This window comes from Benincasa hispida, chromosome 7, assembly GCF_009727055.1.
Source record: "Benincasa hispida cultivar B227 chromosome 7, ASM972705v1, whole genome shotgun sequence".
In the NCBI taxonomy this organism is placed as follows: domain Eukaryota; kingdom Viridiplantae; phylum Streptophyta; class Magnoliopsida; order Cucurbitales; family Cucurbitaceae; genus Benincasa; species Benincasa hispida.
The window spans coordinates 4,869,198-4,891,250 of record NC_052355.1 but is presented as its reverse complement, the minus strand read 5'-3'; the positions used below and the strand labels follow the sequence as shown (position 1 = coordinate 4,891,250).

At 30.4% G+C, this 22,053-nt stretch overlaps 1 protein-coding gene across 1 annotated transcript; it reads left to right on the top strand.

The window, feature by feature from the left end:
- The first annotated feature begins 15,894 nt into the window (after window positions 1–15,894).
- LOC120080800 lies at window positions 15,895–21,668 on the top strand. The gene is made up of 6 exons (XM_039035442.1): window positions 15,895–16,186; window positions 16,260–16,398; window positions 17,100–17,714; window positions 18,663–19,155; window positions 19,749–19,830; window positions 21,103–21,668. Exons 1-6 carry the CDS (start codon window positions 16,157–16,159, stop codon window positions 21,304–21,306), a joined length of 1,563 nt encoding a protein of 520 aa, XP_038891370.1. The 5' UTR covers window positions 15,895–16,156; the 3' UTR covers window positions 21,307–21,668.
- Window positions 21,669–22,053: the final 385 nt, after the last annotated feature.

The following is a 22,053-nucleotide window of genomic DNA, read 5'->3' as shown; positions in this document are numbered from 1 at the left end:
AAATTTTTAATTTTAAAAATATTTTAATTTAATTAATCTTATTAATTTAATATCAAATATTAAATTAATTAAACACCAATTCTACTACCATGAATCCCTATTTATTGAAATAAATATTTAAATCATATTTAAATATTAATTGATTATCGAATTTTGTTTATTTCCATAATTGAACGTGTAATTATATCACATATAATTACTAATTCCCTTAATATAAATTTGAACATTTCAAATTAACTTATCACGTTATTCTAAGTTTAATTCCATTTGTGAGCTAGTAGGGAGATCTAATGGATCTACAGATTATGGGCTCCAACGATCCAAGATTAACGGGCTAAACTCTTTAACCCGAGTTAACCCCCATTCGTTAACTACCGGGTCACTCCTCTAAAGCTTAATAGTTGCACTCCCTCACTGTAGATATATTGTGTCCACTCGATATAACCATGATTTGTAAGTTAATCCTTCACAAGTTGTTCTTAATAACGGCTGGGTCTATAGTTATTTTACCCCCAAGATTACCTCTTGTTCCTTAAGTTCCACTGATCTTCTAATGAACAATTGGTTTGAGATCCAATCATCAAGTCGAGTTCTTCTTGGGCCAATGAGAGGGTGAGGCCCCTTGTTCAAGACCCGGAGTTAGTATTTAAGGGAACAACCTCTCTACTATCCTTGAAAGCGGGTAGGAACAAATTTCATCTTTCACCCTATGTCCCCAACTATCTATCCGGTCTTACTCATGAAATGGGAGGCTTATTGAGTCAACCCTCACCCATGCAAATCTAAGGATAATCATGAATAAACAAAAGTTCATAATTAGCTCAGGATTAAGGTTAAGTTACCTAGGTTATCGCTTTGAAATAGTCAGTCTTGAACAGTAAAAAGCGTTATAAAGTAAGAGTGACTTATTTCTTGGTTTGATCTTATGCAAACTCATTGCACAAGATGCCCCCATTCCTCATGTCACCACATGAACGAATCAGAATCACTTCGTTTGTAGCACTTTACAACGATTGTAACAACTACATAATGGACCGCATCCGATAGTGTTACCAGAATAAGACACCCAACCTTATTTGTATACTATAGACCATTTTAACTATTTACTCGAACCTAATCCATTCTTATGTCTCTACATAAAGTTCAAGTACTCATATAATAGTCATGGATCTTTTAGTTTATTGGATTTATTTCTAAAACGAAATAAGCAATTCATATATTCAATAACAACTTTATTGAATCAAACTTCAATAACAACTTTATTGATTTATAGAATATGTTTATCATTTACAAACCACGAGTTTTAGGACATAAAATCCAACAACAAGTTAGTTCAATTCAAACAATCATAATTTGATAAGAAAAACACCCAAAATATCTTATCCCACAATGTCTTAAAATAAGATCCAACATATGTAATCATAACAAAATATCAAAATATGCATAGCTGAAATATAGTTCATAGATAAGCAAAATCCAAGTATACATAGATATCTAGAGTTTCAAATAAACATAAATGTGCTAAACATAAATTCATACATATATAACTAATCATCCGCTATACAAGGATTTCGTGACTATTCCCATTTCACTAACATGGTTAATAAATGTCTTAGGAGCTAGTCCTTTAGTCAACGGATCCACAATCATATCATTGATGCCAATGTGCACTATTTGAACTCTTTGATTTTGCACCTCTTCTTTAACAGATATATAATTTAAATCCATATATTTAACGCCCTTGGAGTATCTATCGTTCTTCAATAAGAATACAGTTGTCCTGTTATCTCAATATATCTTCATTGGTTTAAAAATGGTACCAGCAATGTCTAAACCACAAATAAAATTGCACCACCACAATGATTGAACTATGGATTCAAACCATGCCACAAATTCAGCCCGAGGAAGTAGCAATGACAAACTGCTTACCACTCTTCCATGAGATAGCTCCATCAACTAGAAGGAATACATAGCCAAATGTGGACTTTCGGGTATTCGAACATTCAGCATAATCCGAGTCCAAGTAATCAACAACCTCAAGTTTACTAGTTCTTCTATATATGAGCACGTGATCTTTAGTGCCTTGCAAGTACCTTAAAACATTATTTGCAGCTCTCTAATGAAATAGTATGGGAGTTGATTGATAGCGACCTAACATATTGATCGGATTGCTTACATCTGGTGTAGTACAAGTCTGAATATACATCAAACTCCCTAATAAAGAAGCATAAGGGATATTATCCATTTGTTTACGCTCCAAATCATTCTTGGGACAATGGGATAGACTAAAGTCATCCCCTTTCTGGATGGGAACTAGACTAGGTATACTGATTCCATCTTAAATCTTTCTAAAACTTTGTTGATATAAGATTTTGGAGACAATCCCAAAATTCCTTGTGATCTATCTTGAAATATTTCTATTTCGATTACATAGAAAGCTTCACCCATATCCTTCATCTCAAATTTTCTAGAAAGATAATCCTTAACGTCATGCAATAACCCACGATCACTAACGGCAAGACAAATATCATCTACATATAACACAAGGATTACAAACTTACTTCTCACGACCTTCATGTAGATACACTGGTCAACGATCATTTCTACAAACCCATATGAAATATATGGTATCATTAAAATTCATGTACCATTGTCGGGAAGCTTAATTTAATCCTTAGACTGATTTCTTCAAATTATACACCATATTTCTTTCACTTGTGATTTCAATACCTTGAGAGAAAGTTTCTGTGTAGGCAATGCCATCATTTTAAGTGTAACCTTTGGCGACAAGTCTAGATTTATACCTCTCGGCATTGCCCTTAGAGTCTCGCTTTGTCTTAAAGACCCACTTGCAGCCAACTCTTTTAGAATCCTTTGGCAATTACGTCATTTTCCAAACATTGTTGTCATCTATAGATTTCAACTCTTCCTTCATGGCAATTAACCACTTATCAAAATTTTCACTTAGCTTGATCAAGGAGGTTGGATCATTATCAATTCTTAGGTCACTTTCATACTCAAGTGCATAAATTTATACTCATTTGAAATAGCTGATCTTTTCTCTCTAGTAAACCTTTTTAATGCTATTTATTTTTTAGGTTGCACTTGCTTATTAACTTGAGCATTTTCCTCTTCTTCTTGAACAATGGAATCTGTAATTGGGTTTGGAGCATCCATTTGTTGTTCCATATTTATATGCCTTGTGGCTGTGCTACAATAATAGAAACAATAATTTGAGATGGATTACTTGATGGATTTTGGTCCATCAATGACTCTCTAATCTATACATTACGTGCTCCCACTAACCCTGCTATTTTTAATGAAGTGAGTATTTGCAGACTCCACAATTTTTATATTATGGTTAGGACAATAGAATCTATACCATTTTGATGTCTCCAGATATCCAATGAAATAACCACCAATGGTCTTGGAATCCAATTTTTCTTTTCATGTGGATTATATATCCTAACTTCAGCTTGCCAGTCCCACATGTGAAGATGTCTTAAACTAGGCTTCCTAGATGTCCACAATTCATAAGGTGTCTTAAGAATTGCTTTACTAGTACCATATTCAATATGTATGCAGATGTCCTCAATGCATACATCCACAATGAAATAAGTATAGAACTATCATTCACCATACTTCTCACCATTTCTATCAATGTATGATTACGCCTTTCTGCTACACCATTTTGATGTGGCGATCCAGGCATTACATACTGCGCACAAATGCCGTTAGACTCAAGGAGTTTCTTAAATAGACTTGGAATGTATCCAACTTCCGATGTCTTTTCATGATATTCATCATCTCTATCAGTACGTATTACCTTAACCTTTCTATTTAACTGCCTTTCAACCTCCATGATGAATGTCTCAAGGATATCAACTAAATGAGTTCTTTCATACAACAAACAAAGGCAACAGTACCTAGAGTAATCATCAATGAAGGTGATGAAATACCTCTCACCGCCTCAAGACGGTATATCGAAAGGACCATGAATATATGTATGTATTAAATTAAGTAATCCACTACTCCTTGTGGCAACTTGTTTTGATACATGTTTGGTTTGATTACCCCTAATGCAATTCACACAAGTATCATTCCAATCAGTAAAATCAAATTAAGACAAAACTTCATCTTTTATTAGTCTCAAAATTCTCTCTTTGGATATATGACTGAGTTTTTTATGCCACAAGTCAACAAAAGACTCATTTAGTGCATTCCTTTTGATACAACATCACATTCAACATTAAAAAGAGAATTAACGAAAGTCGAATTTAGATTGAAACAATACAAAATATCCAACAATAAACCAGTACCACACAGGTTTATTCCAAGATGCAATAAAAAAAAACTATGTCCCATCTTAAAATCAAATTCTAAAACATCCAACCTAGAAATAGAAACAAGATTTCTATAACAACTTCTCCTTGCCCTTTACTGGGTTGCACCTTAAATGGTTGCTTTTCCTTATTCTTCCATTTTTTACTCGGAGTTTTGCCGCCACTAGAACCAGTGTTTGAATTACCATGATAGGCAAAGTTGGCCTGGGGAAGTTTGACATTAAAGTCTTCCCTTTGCCTTGCCTCCTCTTGCATGAGCATGACCTTAATATCTAAAAGAGAAAATTTTTCCTTAAGATGGTTGTAAGTTCTCCAAAATTGCTTGAAATTATCATCCTTACATGATTTCAACAAAAACCCAACTAACACTCCCTCACCAAGATCCACATCCATACTTTTAAACCAGTTGTAGGTGTACACCATGTGAATAATGTGTTCTTCTATTGATTGAGCCATAGTGTACTCTCTATTAGATAAATCATTATTAGTAGCAACAACAGACTAATCCACAATGTTTGTCATAGTACACTTCTTAATTTCAGTAAAAAAATTCTCTCACTTTTTTCAGTATTAGGCTGAAAAGACTTAATATTAGGCGTTATGCTTAGCTTAAGAAAGTTCATCAAAGACTTATTCGAATTTTCTCAATTCTCCCATAGTTTCTTGTCTATCTTTGAATTAGTATCAGTCGGTTTAGTGGGCTTATCCATAACTAGAGTTGAATTGAGTCCCATAAGGCCAATATTTAGCTCTATGTATTAGATCTAGTCATCATAGTTCTGCCCATTAAACTTAATACTATTGGTACATTCATCTCACATATTAATTGCTTTGAATTTAAACCACAATTCAGACTATAACATACACCAAAAGATTGCATTCAAATTCACCTTTAGGCTAAATCTAAATACAACCAACAATCATCAATCATGCATCATTCATATAACATATAAGGTCAATCACTAAGTTTACTTTAATTTACAAGTCACATTTGGATGTACATTATATATTAATCAAACAAAGTTCATAACCTACTTTAATTGTTATAACAAAGTAAGATCTACTTTTGAGTAACTGTATAACTAAATGTTAATAATTATAAATATTTATCATTCTTAAATGTCATCTATGATGTTATATCAAATAAATATTTATGATATAATTTAAATTGTTTAGTGAACTTTGATTGGACCACTTTGATGATTAACACACTCACTAAAATATGAAAGATTAGTAGAATACTTCTCTAGTTAAAAGAACTTCCACAAAATTCCACACACATTGGAATAATCATTGAAATTCAACCACATAATTTCAAAAATCACTAATTATGCCTACCAACAAAATTCGGTCGGCGACCCCATTTTGGAAGAATTTTATTTTGTGTGTTGAAATTGAGTCACGTATGAAGAATTTATCGATCAAGTTTTCATGAGCCATAAATAATTAATTAACAACATAAATTATAAATAATTAACTTCAATTAGAAAAATACTCAAATTCTCATAAACCGAGATTGGTGATTTAATCCATATTAAAACCTATCTCTGATGCCAAATATTAGCATCAATTAGACTCAAATACGGAAGCGATTATCACCAATAAATTCTAATAAGATAATTAAATCACCACGATACATAAGGTAAAGGTATGAATACTTACTTGATGATTCCATGATGAATGTACGAAATTCTTTAAATCAATGTTCTCCAATCTCAATATCGTATATTCTTCCATTTGCCCTTTGATGATATAAGGACATATTTAATTCAATGAACTAAACTTTGATTGACACAGATTGTGTTATTCTTTTGGAAACAAAAACCACGCATAGATTAAGAGAGTCCTACAGGAAGAACCATCTATTGCCTATATATATAGGCAACTCCCTCCTCCATGGTAACTACCCACATTTCGAGTAACTACTAACTTCCGATTACATAGATAACTACCTATGATGATTTAGGTAACTACCCACATTCTGGGTACTACCGATTTTCCACTACATGGATAACTACCTACAATAACTTAGACAACTACCCACGTTTCAAGTAACCTACCAACTTTCACTATTTTCCAACTTCACATAACACCACTAAAACTTATAAATTTCACGGTAGAGGATGGAGGGATTTATACTCGATAATTGTCTCTTCAATACTACACTAATCATTACTGTGTATACAACACTAACAATTATCAATTATTTAAATTATGGTGAAGTGTTTAGAAAAAGTTAAAGAGTTTTAGGCAAGGGTGAACAAAGATATGAAATACATTATAATAATTGCATTAATCATGTACACAAACCTTTAAAAATCGAAATTTGGTGAATTTATACTCTCACATAACCTTTTATTATAAAATTTACAAAATCATTTCTTTGGGGGAAAGTCATACATATAAACGACCTCACATTAAAAAAGTTTGCCCAAAATTCAAAGGAACTAACCATTCAACTATAATTGTCAAATGATTTTATAGGCACGCTTGGGTGTGCTTTTTAACAAGAGTACTTTGATATCATATCAATATGTCTATGTCCAAATTTTATTTATATATCAGTCGATATATTTGTAAATTTATTAGATATTGATATTTTATGGTGTATTTGAAATACATTTTCAATTGTTTAATTTAAAAAATAAATCATTTTAGAAGAAATTGAAATATTTAACAACCACTCAAAATAGTTTTTTTCAAATGTATTTTAATATGTTTTTATCAAAAGTGTTTAAAAAAAAAAAGGTGTTTTAAAAAGCATTTTTTCTTCAATTTAGACAAACCCTTCATCATTGGTAAGAAGTGTTCTTAGAAATTACTTTTAGCTCAATAATATGTGGATCAGATCGAAGGTATATATTTAAACTAATTGAGTTATATTCAAGTTAACAATTTATCGTTGTTGAACTAAAAATGCTCAATGTACCAAAGGAATTATAAAATCCAAGAATGAAAACATGCTTTGATTTAGGAATGACAAGACCCATAAACAAAAATACATATATATTTGTTGGGTATTTTATTATCACAAAATAGGATGGAAGATGTGAAATAACAAAGATTATGATTTTATCTTCTATTTAGCTTCATTTGATCATTATTCAGTTTTTTATAGTTTTTTAAAAATTAATAGGTTATAAACACTATTTCTACTTATTGATTTCTTTGTCTTGTTATCTACAATGTTTTTAGAAGTCAAATTTTGAAAATTAAAAAAAATATATTTTTATTTTTGAAATTTGACAAAAAAAAAAAATCTAAGTAAATAAACAATAATAAACAAGTATGAAAACAACATAATTTTAAAATATCAAAATGAAAAATTGAATGATAATTATCAAACAAGAATTTAATAACTCCACATAATATAATTCACATTTTTATATTTGATTTTCTATTTAATTCAACATTTCCCAACCATAATTGATTGAAGTGCACATATGTAATCACCACTCCCACTACTATCAATATTTGTATTTTATTAACCATTTGAAAATTTTATCTTTTTAGCCCCTAATTTTATTTTTTAAAATGGGTTTGATTTTTAAATTTTGAAAATATACCAATTTAGTTTCTCACTTTTAAGAATATGCGTAAAAGGTGATGGTATAATTTTACATTATTATTTTAGATTTTGAAATAACTTTTTAAATTAAAATTAATATTTAAAAAAATATTTTTATCTCTCTTCGCTCTTATTCTTTAATTATTATTTTAAATTTAAAATGTCAATATTTAAAATTTAAAAGAAAAATTACATAGGAACCTTTTAAATAAATTTTTTAAAATTTAGAGATGAAAGGATTGTAAAAGTTTATGGACCAAATGTATTTAGTATTGAAAATTCGGAGACTAAAAAAATCATTTCCTCTCATATTTTCATATAAATATTTTTTTGTAAATATCGACTCTTTGTGATATGTACATGTATATATCAAGTTGTGTAGTACTAAGAATTTTTTAATTATTATTTTTCAAAAAAAATATATTTTTTCTTACAATATATTGTCGGTGTATTTATGTTAATGTACCTTTACATTCAAACGTCACTGATTAGATTTTCAACTATTTTATAGATTGAATAGATATAAAATTATGAATATTTAAAAATTGAACCCAAAATAATGGAGTCAATACCAATGGCTGTTAACCTGTCCAAACTAGATGTAGGCCATAAATAGAAAGGAAAATATCAATTTATAAAATCGATAACAAAATTAATAAATGTATTAATCTAAATCTTGAATTTTTATAAGTATATTAATTTATAAGAAATATTGTGTGAAACTTATATCATAAACTGATACAGGATAAATCTAAATTTTCATACGATGAATTCAATTTATGTACCAATTAAATTTCTAAACTTTCACAAATAAATCAATTTAGACTCTTATATAGAATTTCCTTTGAAAATCATCCATATATTTACTCTAATAATTTATTTTGTAAAACTGATATTTGAATAAGTCTATATACGTTTGAGAATTAATGCATGGAAAATTTTCAAAAGTAATTGTAATAAATAGTCTAAATTGATAAGATTATGAAATTTTAGTAGTTTAATTGACTAAAATAGTAAATTTTAGACGATATTGTTCGGACGAAATTGGAAGAAAAGTGTAAATAGAATTTATACAATTATTAATTCATATTTTTTAAATATAATTATTGAAATCACTTTTAAAGAATAATGATATTAATAATTTTTTTAAAAAATAATTCATGTGACATCTTGACCAATAATTCATGTGACATCTTGACCCACATGTCTCATTTAAATGTTGAATTCATTTATTAAGTGAATTTTGGTCAAAGACAAGTGAACACCCTCTCAATTCGAATAATAATAATTAGTATTAAAGATATGACTATAATTATAAAGGATAAAGGCCCTTTTTTTCTTTTCTTTTCTTTTCTTTTTTTTTTTTTTTTTTTTTCTCTTTAAACTATAAAGGTGCAGTTCCTAATCTCACCCAACTGTGACTTTCAATATGCACACCAACCAATGAAAACTGCTATAAGATAAGTATATGGCTGGATCAGCTTCATCTACCAAAAAGTTGGTCCAATTTATGAGTTTTCTTTTCCCTTTAATACATTTTGACCACGTTTTGACCACATTTACACTAGTTGAAAGGTAATTCATTAATACTAATCTAAAAAGTAAGTCCCACTTGATTATTTTTGTTGTTGTTTATGTCTTCTATAATCGTAATGAGTTGTGGGACTCGCATTGAAATTTATAATCGTAATGAGTTGTGGGACCTCATAACCAATTTGATCTCAACCCCTTAGATAGGTTAGATGAAAAATTATTTAGATGATCTAATGAACCAAGGATCGGACAAAGTTAGAAACTCACATAAACTTTTGATCTTCAAAGCACTCCACAAGCAAGACAGATCAACTCTCACTTGAATGCTTCAAATATTTGTGCATTCTATCACAATAACACACAAGAAACAAAGCTTTAAATCTTTTAAAACCTAAGATTCTAAATTTTGAAATCTTCTTCTATATCTTGATTGTGAAAAATACAACATTATTTATACTAAATGAAAAGATGCTTTAAAATGATGCAACCTTTTATCTATCAAGTAAACACATGAACCTTTAATAAATTCCAATACATAAATTAAATAGAAACATAGGACATTAGTAATGTAAATGAATCTGAATTTTTAGATTCATTATGACTCTTAGATGAAAAGATGTCTTTAGATGCATGAAAAGTTGTAACTCTTCACCATGGATAGGAACCTTAGTTTGGAAGTAAACATTAAATACTCAAGCTCCTATCATTGCCAATTATTTGTTTATCATCTCAGAGATTCAAGTGAGCCCAAAACAAAGCTTTTTTGGCTCAAGACCAATACAACCTAAAATTCAAGTGACTTGGACCAAGGAAGTCCAAGCCCACATTGCTCCTATGGAAACTCTATAAAGGAATATTCCTTCATTTTGGGGTTAGATAAACTAAAAGGGCGTCTAGGACAAGGAGTTGGTTATTATAGTTCTAGGTTATTATACTTGGATTATAATAGTTTCTGTTTGAGGTATAGATTATTTTAGTTTGGATTATAATAGTATGTGTTTGAGGTGTAAACTATTTCAGTTTAAGAAAGAAATAGTAAACACTGTAACAAATAATTAAAAAAAACGATAAATATAAAATAGTAAAAACTGTAGTAAATAGTAAATACGATAGTAAATGAGAGTTTTGAAATAATGTTGATTGTAGCTAATTAGAGAATATAAAATAGTATTTACTATAGCAAGAGATGGTTATTATAGTTTTAGGATAGTTCTTGATCCAAACATACCCTAAAAGTTTAAAAATAATTTACCAACCATTAGAACTTCTTAAGCTCTTGAAGACTGAACGACACGTGAAGACTAAAATTCTTCGAAAATAAGAAAATTCTTCCAAGATGCATCCTTCGAAAATAAGTAGCTAGCATCTTTTTCGCCGTGATGTATGTGATCTAACCATTGAATCCATTTCTTGGCTCTAAAAAATACTCTCAAATTCTCTAAAATTAAGTAGAAGCTATGTATAAGTTTTTTTTTTCCTCTAAAACTCTAGTTGTAGCATCAAGACGCTAGGGACAACGTCTCAACACTGCTCCATTTCTCTAAAATTTCTTAGGTGTTTTTAGTGTAGAACTAAGTACATGTGTTTTGCTTTGGTCTCCGAATTCGACTAGGAAATAAGGATTTATAGAAACTTTAGTCCCAACATCAAGATGCTAGAGACAATGTCTAAATGCTGCTCCATTTTTCTAAAATTTCTTAGGTGTTTTTAATGTAGGATTGGGTAGAAACCATATAAAAGTTTTAATTTGCTCAATACTAGATGTTATTGTTGTTGCTAGCTGTTCTTATTTTCTTTTATACGTTTGTTATGTATCTGCCTTTTGCGTATTGTGTGGCCTTGGGGTATCGAATTATCTTTTCTTTTAGGTTGCATAATTTATGTAATTCTTTTTGTTCTTTGTAGCTGATTTTTATTGTTCTCGTTTCTACCTTCTTGCTTTATGTGATCGATTATATATTTCATGTTCTCGTTCTTGAGAGTTAGTCTTTAGAACCACATTGTGTTTTGTGTGAAAAAAGTGTGTGGCATCACTGTATTCCTGATTACCCTTCTACGAAACTGTTTGGGTGATTGCTTTGCCGTGATATTTTGTTGAAGACATTCAAAGTAGAAAGACTCTCACGCTAGACTCTTACAGTATAAGGGTCTAGGATGAAGGATTGATCAACCCATTAATTAAAAGGCTTGTTGAAGCTTCATATATAGAGACATCAAATTTAGGGGGAACATTTATCTAGCAGTTCTATTAGAAAAGAAGTGTCGAGTTATGGGGGAGCGTAAATAGTTTATTAGTAGAAAATTATTGTTGAATCAAGATAGCTTGTCTATGAGATAAGTATTTCTTTGTGATCACTTATCTTTACTAGTAGAACATTTTCATTTAGGCACAAGTGTCTCCCAGATATAGATGTGGTTATACCAAACTGGACTACCAATTTTCCTGTCCATTATTACTAATTTCTCTCTTTCATTAATCTTGTTATAATACGTGTTTATGACTTTATGTTCAACTAGTGAGTAGAAGCAGTAGTATCTCTTGTTTCTCACTAGACAACATGGAGACACTTCTGGTAACGTCTAGACATTATATACAATAGTCTTCAACCCAATGCTTGAATTGTCAGGTTATTATTATTTTTTCTTACTAATTTAAAATACTTAAATTTATCTACAACAAATGACTAATAACTAAAATCATATAAATTCAAATGTAAAATACCAAATATCCATAATATTGATTACAAGTTCTAAAAAAGACCAAAATATTATAATAATCTTAAAAGAAAAACATCAAACAAGGAGAAATATATCAATAGGTATGTAATTCGAATTAGGTTGGGTCAATCCGAAAAAATATTTATTTAACTCGAGATCCAACCCAATTCGACAAAAATAGAAAAATGTAATGTAACCCAATCCAAAAATAAAACTAACCCAATTTAATTTTTAGATTTGAATTGAGTAATCGAGATTGTTGAGGTTATTAAGTCATTTGAACATGCCTAGAAAAATTTCGAAACAAGTAATTGTTGGGTAAGTTTAGACTTCAGAGGTAAATTTTGATTTACATTTTGAAAATTTTATTTTGAATTTATTTAAATGGACAAAAAAGGACAAATCTCATTAAGTAGAGGTAGACAGCACTGTAATTTTCTTTTGGAAAACAATTAATTGAATCGTGAAGAGAGAGAAAGAAAGCTTCGATAATTTGGGAATACCACCAGCCACCACAACGGATAGCTTTTTATTATTGTTAATTGTTATTTTTAAGGATTCCAACGGCTAACTTTAAAAGGAAAGAAAAGGATGGTTTTTTTTTCTCCTTAAAAAAACAATAAAACAAAAATACTAAAATTAGGGATGTTCATGGGTTAGATTGAGTTGGGTTGAATAACTTTATAAACCCAACCCAATTGTTCAGGTTGTAAATTTCTTCAATCTAAATAATTCTTATTAAAAAATGAACTCAACCCAACCCAACCATGAAATATTTTGGTTGGGTTGGTTCGGGTTAATCGGGTAATTTGTTTAAAATTTTATTCTAAAAAGAAGCACAACATAAATATGTAAAAATCTTATTTAATTATTTTCATTTATTGAATTAAGATTAACAACTCAATTTCAACTTATATATTGAAAATTTTCTTTCTAAAGTGCAAAAAATTACTTTTAAGAGTTGTTGAAGAATAAATTATAAAAAAATATTAGAATTAAATAAAATTAAAATCAATATATATAAATAATCGTGTTATATGTAATAAAAAAATATTTTAAAATTAATAATAAATTCGGGTTGGTTCGGGTTATATTAGGTGAACCTATGAACCAATCCAATCCATAAAATTTTACTTTATTTGAACCTAACTCAACCCAAATAAAACCCAACCCAAACCACACGGATTGGGTTAGGTTGATTGGTTTTTTCGGGTCATCAGTTTTTTTGAACACCTTTAGCAATCGTGGTTCTGATTTTATAAAATATTAATGTTGATTGAAAATTTTGAAATCTTCATGGAAATTGATAAAAAAAAAAATTGTTATAATTAATTAGTGAAAATTTGATTGTGACTTAATTAGACTATAGTTAACTATTTTTAATAATCATTTCTACAAAGTAAAACAATATTTAGATGGTATATTGATTATAAATTTTGAGTAAATGTCAATGAGGAGAGAGTAGTAATTAAAAAAAATGAAAATAATTACAAAACAATATAAAAAGTGGCACTCAACTACAAAATTAAAGTAGGACAACACAAATAATTATTAAATTGATTATTATAAATGTATATGTCTAATACTAAATAGATGATTTGGAGCACCTAATCCAAAATCATAAGTATTTTGATAGAAAGTACATATATTGCTCTCATGTCAATCCTATACTGGAATGTCGAAAATAGTTACTTAAATGAAAATGATAAGACTTATATATCTACAAAGAAACCTGAAATTATGGTTCATTTTTGTGCTTTTTTTTTTTTTTTCAAATTCAATTTGATAGAAAATCAAGTTTTGAATTGAATATATAAAGCTTAAAATTGAGAAAAGTTGAAAATAGAAGAAGTAACACATCAAAATAGCTGAATATTAAAAAAGGTAGAAAGCAACATATGAAGAAAACATACGTCAAATCAATATTTCCAATTTTCATAGCTAGAAATGAAATTTTAGTGTCACCATATTTAATACGCAAACGATACTAGGATTATGATGAATAATCAAATATGAACAAGTTGTAGTTTGAGAATCTCTCATTCGAATGCAAATGTCACTTCATTCATGCATGATTCTATTTTGAATTGAATGCAACCTAAAAGATTAGTTGAAAAATTCAATTGTCTTATAATCGTGCAAGATGTCATCCCAAGTAGATAATCTGCAATCTAATCTTTCATAGTGTCTGATGGTGTATAAGTGATAGGATAACCTAAAAATACGTGACAAAATAATAATTATTTCAGCCTTTATACATCGGACGCTCTACTTACTTTTGAAGTACAGCTAAACATTTTTCTAAACTAATTATACTCTTTACAATTTAAGTATTGAAGAGTGTTTTCGACAAAAAATTATGTGATGTATAATTATTCCGAATATTTTAAGATACGTACGAAAAAATCAACTTTAACTAAGGAAGATTCATTAGTAACAAAGTCACTCTTCCGACACTTAAAAAAGTCAACATTATAAAAGACATTGGATACCAATTTGCAAAGATAAAAAGGAGAAACAAAAAAAAAAAAAAGGAAAATTAAGGATAATGCAAATGATTTACTTGAGATACGTTACAAGAGTCTATTTGTTTACTTTTTACTTGAAGCAGTCATTATGATTTATGTTAATTATAGTTCAAAGAATTTCTTATAAAACCTAAAAGCCTCCATTTTAATTTATATTTTTAATAATAATATATAATAATAATAGTAATATGATTAATAAACATTCAATATTAAACTTCTTGGAAAAAGGAAAGGATTAAATATATATATATATATATATATATATATATATAACAGGAAGTTTGAATGGTATTTTCGTCCGTTACCTTTAGTTTTAGCTTTAGTTCACTTTTATATATCTACTTTTCTTTTTTTAACCTATTTCATTTAACATATTTAATTCTTCTTTTTTAAAAAATGGTATTCGTTTTCTTTTAATATTTTCATTCACAATAATTTTTATTAAAAAAATTATTTAAATTCTCAATCAAATTTGAAAGATAAAAACAAATTTTTGAAAATTATTTTGATTCATGTACTTTTGACTTTAGTTTTGGTTCATTTTGATCTTTATGTTTTTGAAAGTTTCATTTGAATCCATATAGAATTGACAATAGTTTGAAACCCTACGAGAATTTTTTTGCCAACCCTAAGTTCATGTGCTTTCAATCTTATTTACCATGAATTTATTGTGATACTTTTAACATTGGTTCTTTTTTATTCTTAAATTTTTTTAAAAATGTTTATTCTGGTCTCTTAAAAATGAAAAATAAAAGTGTAAAATGAAGATTTGAAAGTATATAGACAAAAATGAACTAAAATTAAAAGTACCAAAATGAACATGTTAAATATATAATCAACAAAATGTAGTTATACACAAATTTGCAAACTAATATAGAAAAATGTCTAAAAATAGGAAATTAATATAGATAAAAAAATAAAAAAGAAGTTAGTGTAAAAACCATCTGGTAGTAGTTACAATTACACCCTTAAATTTTCAATCATAAAGATTGGTCCTACACTTTATAAATTTTAAAAATATATCCTTAAATAATAAAAATTGTAGAATTTGGACGTGTAAATAATGAAAATTGAATTTTGAATTTTTAAAATGGAAAGTTTAGAAAAAAAAAAAAGGGGAGAAACAACCGCAAAATAGGCTGTAGTTGCAATTTGCGCAAGTTTAAACTAAAAAGGAGAGAATAAAAAAGTCATTTTCAATGGTTTTTCACTAGAAGAAGACGAAATAAGGGAGAAAGAAGTCTGCAGAGACAGAGCGGTGGCAGTGCAGAGATGGAAATGGAGCAGTACACACACATGCTTCTTGCTTTCTCTTCTGACTCTCACACTCATTTCCTCTTCCTCTTTCTAAGCTTTTGACTATGGATTCTCAATCTCCATCCAAAACCCTCTCTACCCATCTCCCCTTTCCCCAAATGTAGCCTTCAAACATTCTTCAAATCCCTTGTTTTCTTCCACTTTATTACATGGAATACGAGAGGATCCAGAAGCCTCAGGTTCTTGCTGATTTCTTATGTTTCTCGTTTTTCTTTTTATGGGTTTTAATCTGATTGACGCTATTTTGTCCAGGCTGGTGGTGGAGGGGGGTTTTCGCCTGGGAAACTTAGGAATATGTTGCTTGGGTTGGAGAAGAAGAGGAAGGAGGAGGAGGAACAGCTTGGATCCACTTACGATTTGAGATCTCAAGCATTGCAGATCGATGAGGCGGGTAAGCTTTTTATGGTCATTGTTTTGTTTGTGTTTTCATTTTAAGCCTGTATGGATGGATTGTTAGAAGTATTGTGTACTTGAATCTCCCAGCATTTCTCAGCAGCCAGCTAAACAGGGCTTAATATTTCAAATTTTCCATTAATCCTTACTCCAAAGCTGTAACTTAAAAGAATATAGAATGAAAGCAAGGAAAATAAAAGTAGATTACTTTTAGTACCGTTTGGTAATAATTTGGTTTTTGGTTTTTGAAAATTAAGCCTATTTCCTCTCTATTTCTTAGAATGATCTTCACAGTAAAAGAGTTGATTTCAAAAACAAGTTTTTAATAACTTTAGTTCTCAAAACATAGCTTGTGATTTTTAGAAAGTATATAACTAAGCAACAATTCTAGAGGTTGATGAGGTGTTTGTAGACTTGATTTTCAAATACTAAATCAAATAGTTACCAAACGGGATTTAAGCTAACAAGTTTCTGTTCCGTTTTCAATGTTTGGAAGTCATTCCTAGAGATACACTTTATACAGAATCAGAGGGCCTTGATTCTTGTCTTTGAAATTTTGTACTTCTTCACACTGTTGCTTGTCGAGGTGCTAACAAGGATATAAAGTTTAGGAGTGATATGTTCATGAATTAAACTGAACTTCTGGATTTTACAGTGAGTGAGTGTGCTGTTTTATTAAAGTTGAGATGTTTCTAATAGGCTGTAGCGGATCTGATATTTGCAAAGATGTGGATGTGGTCAGTGTTCTTCCAGAGTGCTCGACCTCAAAGAAAGCTGATTCACTGGTTTCGGAGATACCTAGTGAGCATAGATTAAAGGACAATGCTTATAATTCACGACTTAGGATGCAAGACGAGCCTTCTTTAGATTATGATAGTGGGCAGGATGGTTCAACTCTGCTCACTTCAACCTTTGAGTTTCAGAAGTCAGATAGGTCTGCACGAGTTCCCCTGGGACCCTTCTCTAAGCCAGCTCCATCCAAATGGGATGATGCTCAGAAGTGGATTGCAAGCCCTACTTCAAATAGACCCAAAACAGGGCAATCTCAGACTCAGGCTGGACAACCTTTTGGATCACGAAAACTAGGTATTGGTCTTGGGAGTCGTCAACCATCTTTGAAGGTTGTGGTTGAAGTTCCGGATCGAAAAGCGACTACTTTTGAGGAACCGGATACAAAGCAGATTGATAGTCACGAAGCTAACATTGGAAGTGCTGCCCAGAAGTTTGTTTCTTGGGATTCTAATCCATATGGAGTAGCAGATTCAAATGGCAAGCCTGTGTTGATGATTGAGAACTCTGTTGGAGAGTCAGCAAGTAAGGACATGAAGTTTATATTAAATTTCAGTTGTACGGTATTCTTAATAGCAATCTTGATAGTCTAGCCAGGAAATTTCTGGTAAAGATTTCTTTCTTAACTATCATATTTGTGGATTCGAGGTTTTGTTAAATTATCCTTCTAGAGGATATTCCATTTTGCGGATTAAATCATGAATCAGTAAGTAAATTAATGCTAGGAAGACTTAAGTAAATTAATACTAGGAAGACTTAAGTAAATTAATGCTAAGAAGACTTGCAAAGATGTTCATGCTCTAGTTTTTAGAATCAGTAATTAAAACTTGAAGATTTAGTATTTGAAGAAAATTACTTGGGGTCCTCATTTTCTATGCAGCTAACGGATATGAGTTATAGAGGTGGAAACGGTTCGGTTTGGTGGTCAAACCGAACCGAAACGATTATTATTATTATTATTATTTTTTTAAAATGTGAAACCGAACCGAACCGAACTGAACCAGATGCGGTTCGGTTCGGTTTCAAATTCGGTTTTGGCATTTTTTTAAAAAACCATGTTATATTTTTTAAAATTAAAAACGGTTCGGTTCTGTTTTAAATTCGGTTTTGTTCTTTAAATCAAAAGCGGTTCGGTTTTAAATTCGGTTTTACTCTTTTTTTAAATATATAAATTAGTTAAAAACGGTTCGGTTCAGTTTAAGTCGGTTTTCGAAAGTGAAACCGAACCGAATTAATTCGGTTTTAAAATTTCTTCAAACCGGATCAAACCACATTTGTCGGTATTTTCGGTTCCGTTCGGTTCGGTTTTTAAAAACGGTTCGATTTTTGCGGTTTGAATGACCACCGCTAATGAGTTATTCTCCAAACTTAACTTGATTTGTCTATCATCTCGTCTCTCTTTTTATACTACAGCAGGAAGTGAAAGGAAAATTGGATTTCACTTTTTCTATTTGTTCTGTACAACCTTTGCAGTTAGTCTCAGCCAACATGATTCATCTCTGGCCGTTCAAACTGCAACGACATTTATTCCTCCTCCCACAACCGCTCGTTCTGTCTCGATGAGAGATATGGGTACGGAGATGACACCTATTGCAAGTCAAGAACCTTCCAGGACTGGAACTCCTGTGAGAGCAACAACGCCAATTCGTAGTCCAACTTCTTCCGTTCCATCAACTCCGGGGAGAGGTGCTCCAACTTCATCTCCGACCACTGCACCTAATGACCGTGTAGATACAAACAAAGAGTTGTCTGAGAAGGAGATACAGTTAAAAACTAGAAGAGAGATAGTTGTTCTCGGTACACAATTGGGGAAACTGAACATTGCTGCATGGGCTAGCAAGGAGGAGGAAGAAAAAGATGCTTCAACGTCACTTAAAACTGTTGCAACTGAACAACCAACTAAAAGTGTGATAGAAACACGGGCAGCAGCATGGGAGGAGGCTGAGAAAGCCAAATATATGGCTAGGTAATCTTTTTACCAAGTTCTACACATTCTATCAAACCTTGTAGAAAAATAAAATGAAAATAAAAACAAAAAACGCTTAGCTTTTGGTTCTTCCATCCTTTTGTTATTATTCCCGTTCCTATCCGTATCCTTATTCCCAGATCTCAGCTACTAATGCTTTGGAGTGGAAAAAGTGTCTGGTTGAACTGCTCGATTTGATCCATCTTAAAACTGTTGCTAGCTGAATAAATTTTCTCTTGATGATTCTTGATAAAATGAATACTTCCCATATCCACTTGCCAAGGCACTCTGGTGTCTTGTGTCTCAAACTTCTAGTATATTAGCATATTATTTTAGCTTATATTTGAATATCTAAAATCCAATGATCTTGGGTAATTTAGCATGCAATATTTTTTGTCCGGTATCCGTGGCTCATAAAATGTTTTCACAATTAGCTGTTGCTAGTATTCGTTATTTTAAGCACACTTCTAAGTTCTACGGGATATGAAAACTAGTGGGGATTCCATTGGTTTCATAATTTTGCAATGCTTTTTTACGTGTCTGATTATTCAAGATTACCTTCCAATATTTGATCAATGGTGTATGATCTTCAGGTTCAAACGAGAAGAGATGAAAATTCAAGCATGGGAAAATCATCAGAAAGCAAAAACAGAAGCTGAAATGAGAAGAGTTGAGGTTTGTGCTTACTACTTGATGCTATTCTTGAGCGACATTATCTATTTTAGCTGTTGAGTTTTCAGTGAGTTACGAAACTCCAGGGTTGGCCTGTGGCATTGGGGCATGAGAAGAAAAAGTGAAGAGAATTTGGGAATAGGTTCTCACGATGGCTACCTACCTAGGATATTAAAACGGAAATATATCAATTTATACCTCTAAATTTTTGGAGCTTTTATCAATTAAAACTCTAAAATAATAATTGTATTAATCTAAACCTTGAACTTTTGTTTGCATATCAATTTATGCCATTCTTCAGATTTTATTTGAAAAACATTGGGGGAAACTTATAATTTGTATCCATTTAAACTCTTAAATTTTCATAAGTTAATTTAGACCATTCATTATGATTTCTTTTGGAAAGCATCCATGCATCAATCCTAACACGTATGTAGACTTTTTCAAATGTTAGTTTTACAAAATAGACAATTAGAATTGGTGCATGGACGATTCTCATTGGAAATCCTAGCTAAGAGTCTAAATCGATTCACTTATGATAGTTTAGGGGTTTAATTAATAAAATATAAGTTTCACACGATGTTTTATCCAAATAAATTATGTAAATCGATAGATTTATAAAAGTTCAAGGTTTAAATTGATACAATTATTAGTTATGAGTGTGAATTGATATAACCCCAAGTTTAGGGGAAATAAATTGATTAATTTCCAAATTCTTAATGAGTTTTTTGACAATTAAATGTTGTAGAGTTAGAGAGTTGTATCTTGAAATTAGTTGAGGTGCACATGAGAGTTTGAGCTGTCACATACTAAAAAGAACGTTTTCAGGGAGTTGTGGAATGTTTGATTTTTCTACATTTGAGTCCGATCAAATTTGAAGCCTAAAATTTTATTGGGTTAAGCCGGTTGACTTTTCTTTTTCAAATGTGTATCAATATAAAGTGGTGGGTTAAAAGTGGGTCAATCAAGTTTTTCTGCCAATTTGAGTGTCATTGTGAACCACGTGGTAAGTTGATGTAAGCATGAATAGTCCGTGGGTGGGAAATTTTCCAGTGCTATTGGCAGAATGAAAAATTCTCCCCTTGTTAATATTCGTATAATGAATGTTGAATGAAAGGAGTATGTACTATCTTAGTATTATAAACTGTCTCTATGAATAGAGTTGCATACCAATAATCGTTGAACTCTATCGTAGGACGTTTTCAGCTAAGAAACACAAATATAAAGCATTAAACATCAATCTTTTATACAATCTAGTAGGTTTGATTTGTGCAGGTGAAAATAGAGAGAATAAGAGGACAAGCACATGATAGGCTTACGAATAAACTAGCAGCAGTGAGGCACAAAGCTGAAGAAAAGCTAGCAGCAGCAGAAGCAAAGAGAAACCGCCAAGCTGCAATAGCTGAACAGCAAGCAGATTATATTCGCCAAACTGGTCGAATTCCTTCTTTATTTTCTTGCTTCTATTGTTGCTCTTGAAATTTGATAGTGTTTCCACTTGTTTTTTTTTTTTTTTTTTTTTTTTTTTTTTTGTGTATGTATTGTATTCTCTATACTGTATACAAATTCCTGTTCTTTGCATTTGCATGGTTGCATGTTTTTGTTTCTATTTGAGCTTGTACAAATATATATTAGGGCTGTTAGATTTATTTTCCATATTCCATTTTTATGTTTTCAAAGAGGTGGAACAAATGTGCAATTTGGGGTAGGGGTAGTAAAAAACACCAAAGACTCGAAAACCTGATCAACACAACTCAATCCGTATGGTTCGAGTTAGGTTATCAACTCGTTTGTGTTGGGTTGGATACAAATAAATGAAAACCTTATGGGTTGGTTTGGTACGTTTGTTTATCTAAAATAACCAAAACCAACACGAGTTTATTATTAATTTTAAAATGTTTATTTCTTTTACCTATGATATACTATATATGTATTTAATTATTTATTTTAATTCTATTTAATTTTATGATTTCTTTTGAAAATTTAGTATCCAACAACTCTTAAAATTAATTTTTTGGCACTTTGGAAAAAAAAAAAACTTTCATAATCTAAATGAAATTGTGTTAATCTTAATTTACTATATTAAAATAATTCAATAAAATTTTTACATATTTTCAGAACAAAAATTTAAGAGGTTTTGACATAAGGTCTTAAAATAGGAACTATATTATATTAATATTTTGAACATTTCCTTTTTTTACCAAAAAAAAAGTCTATTGAATTTTA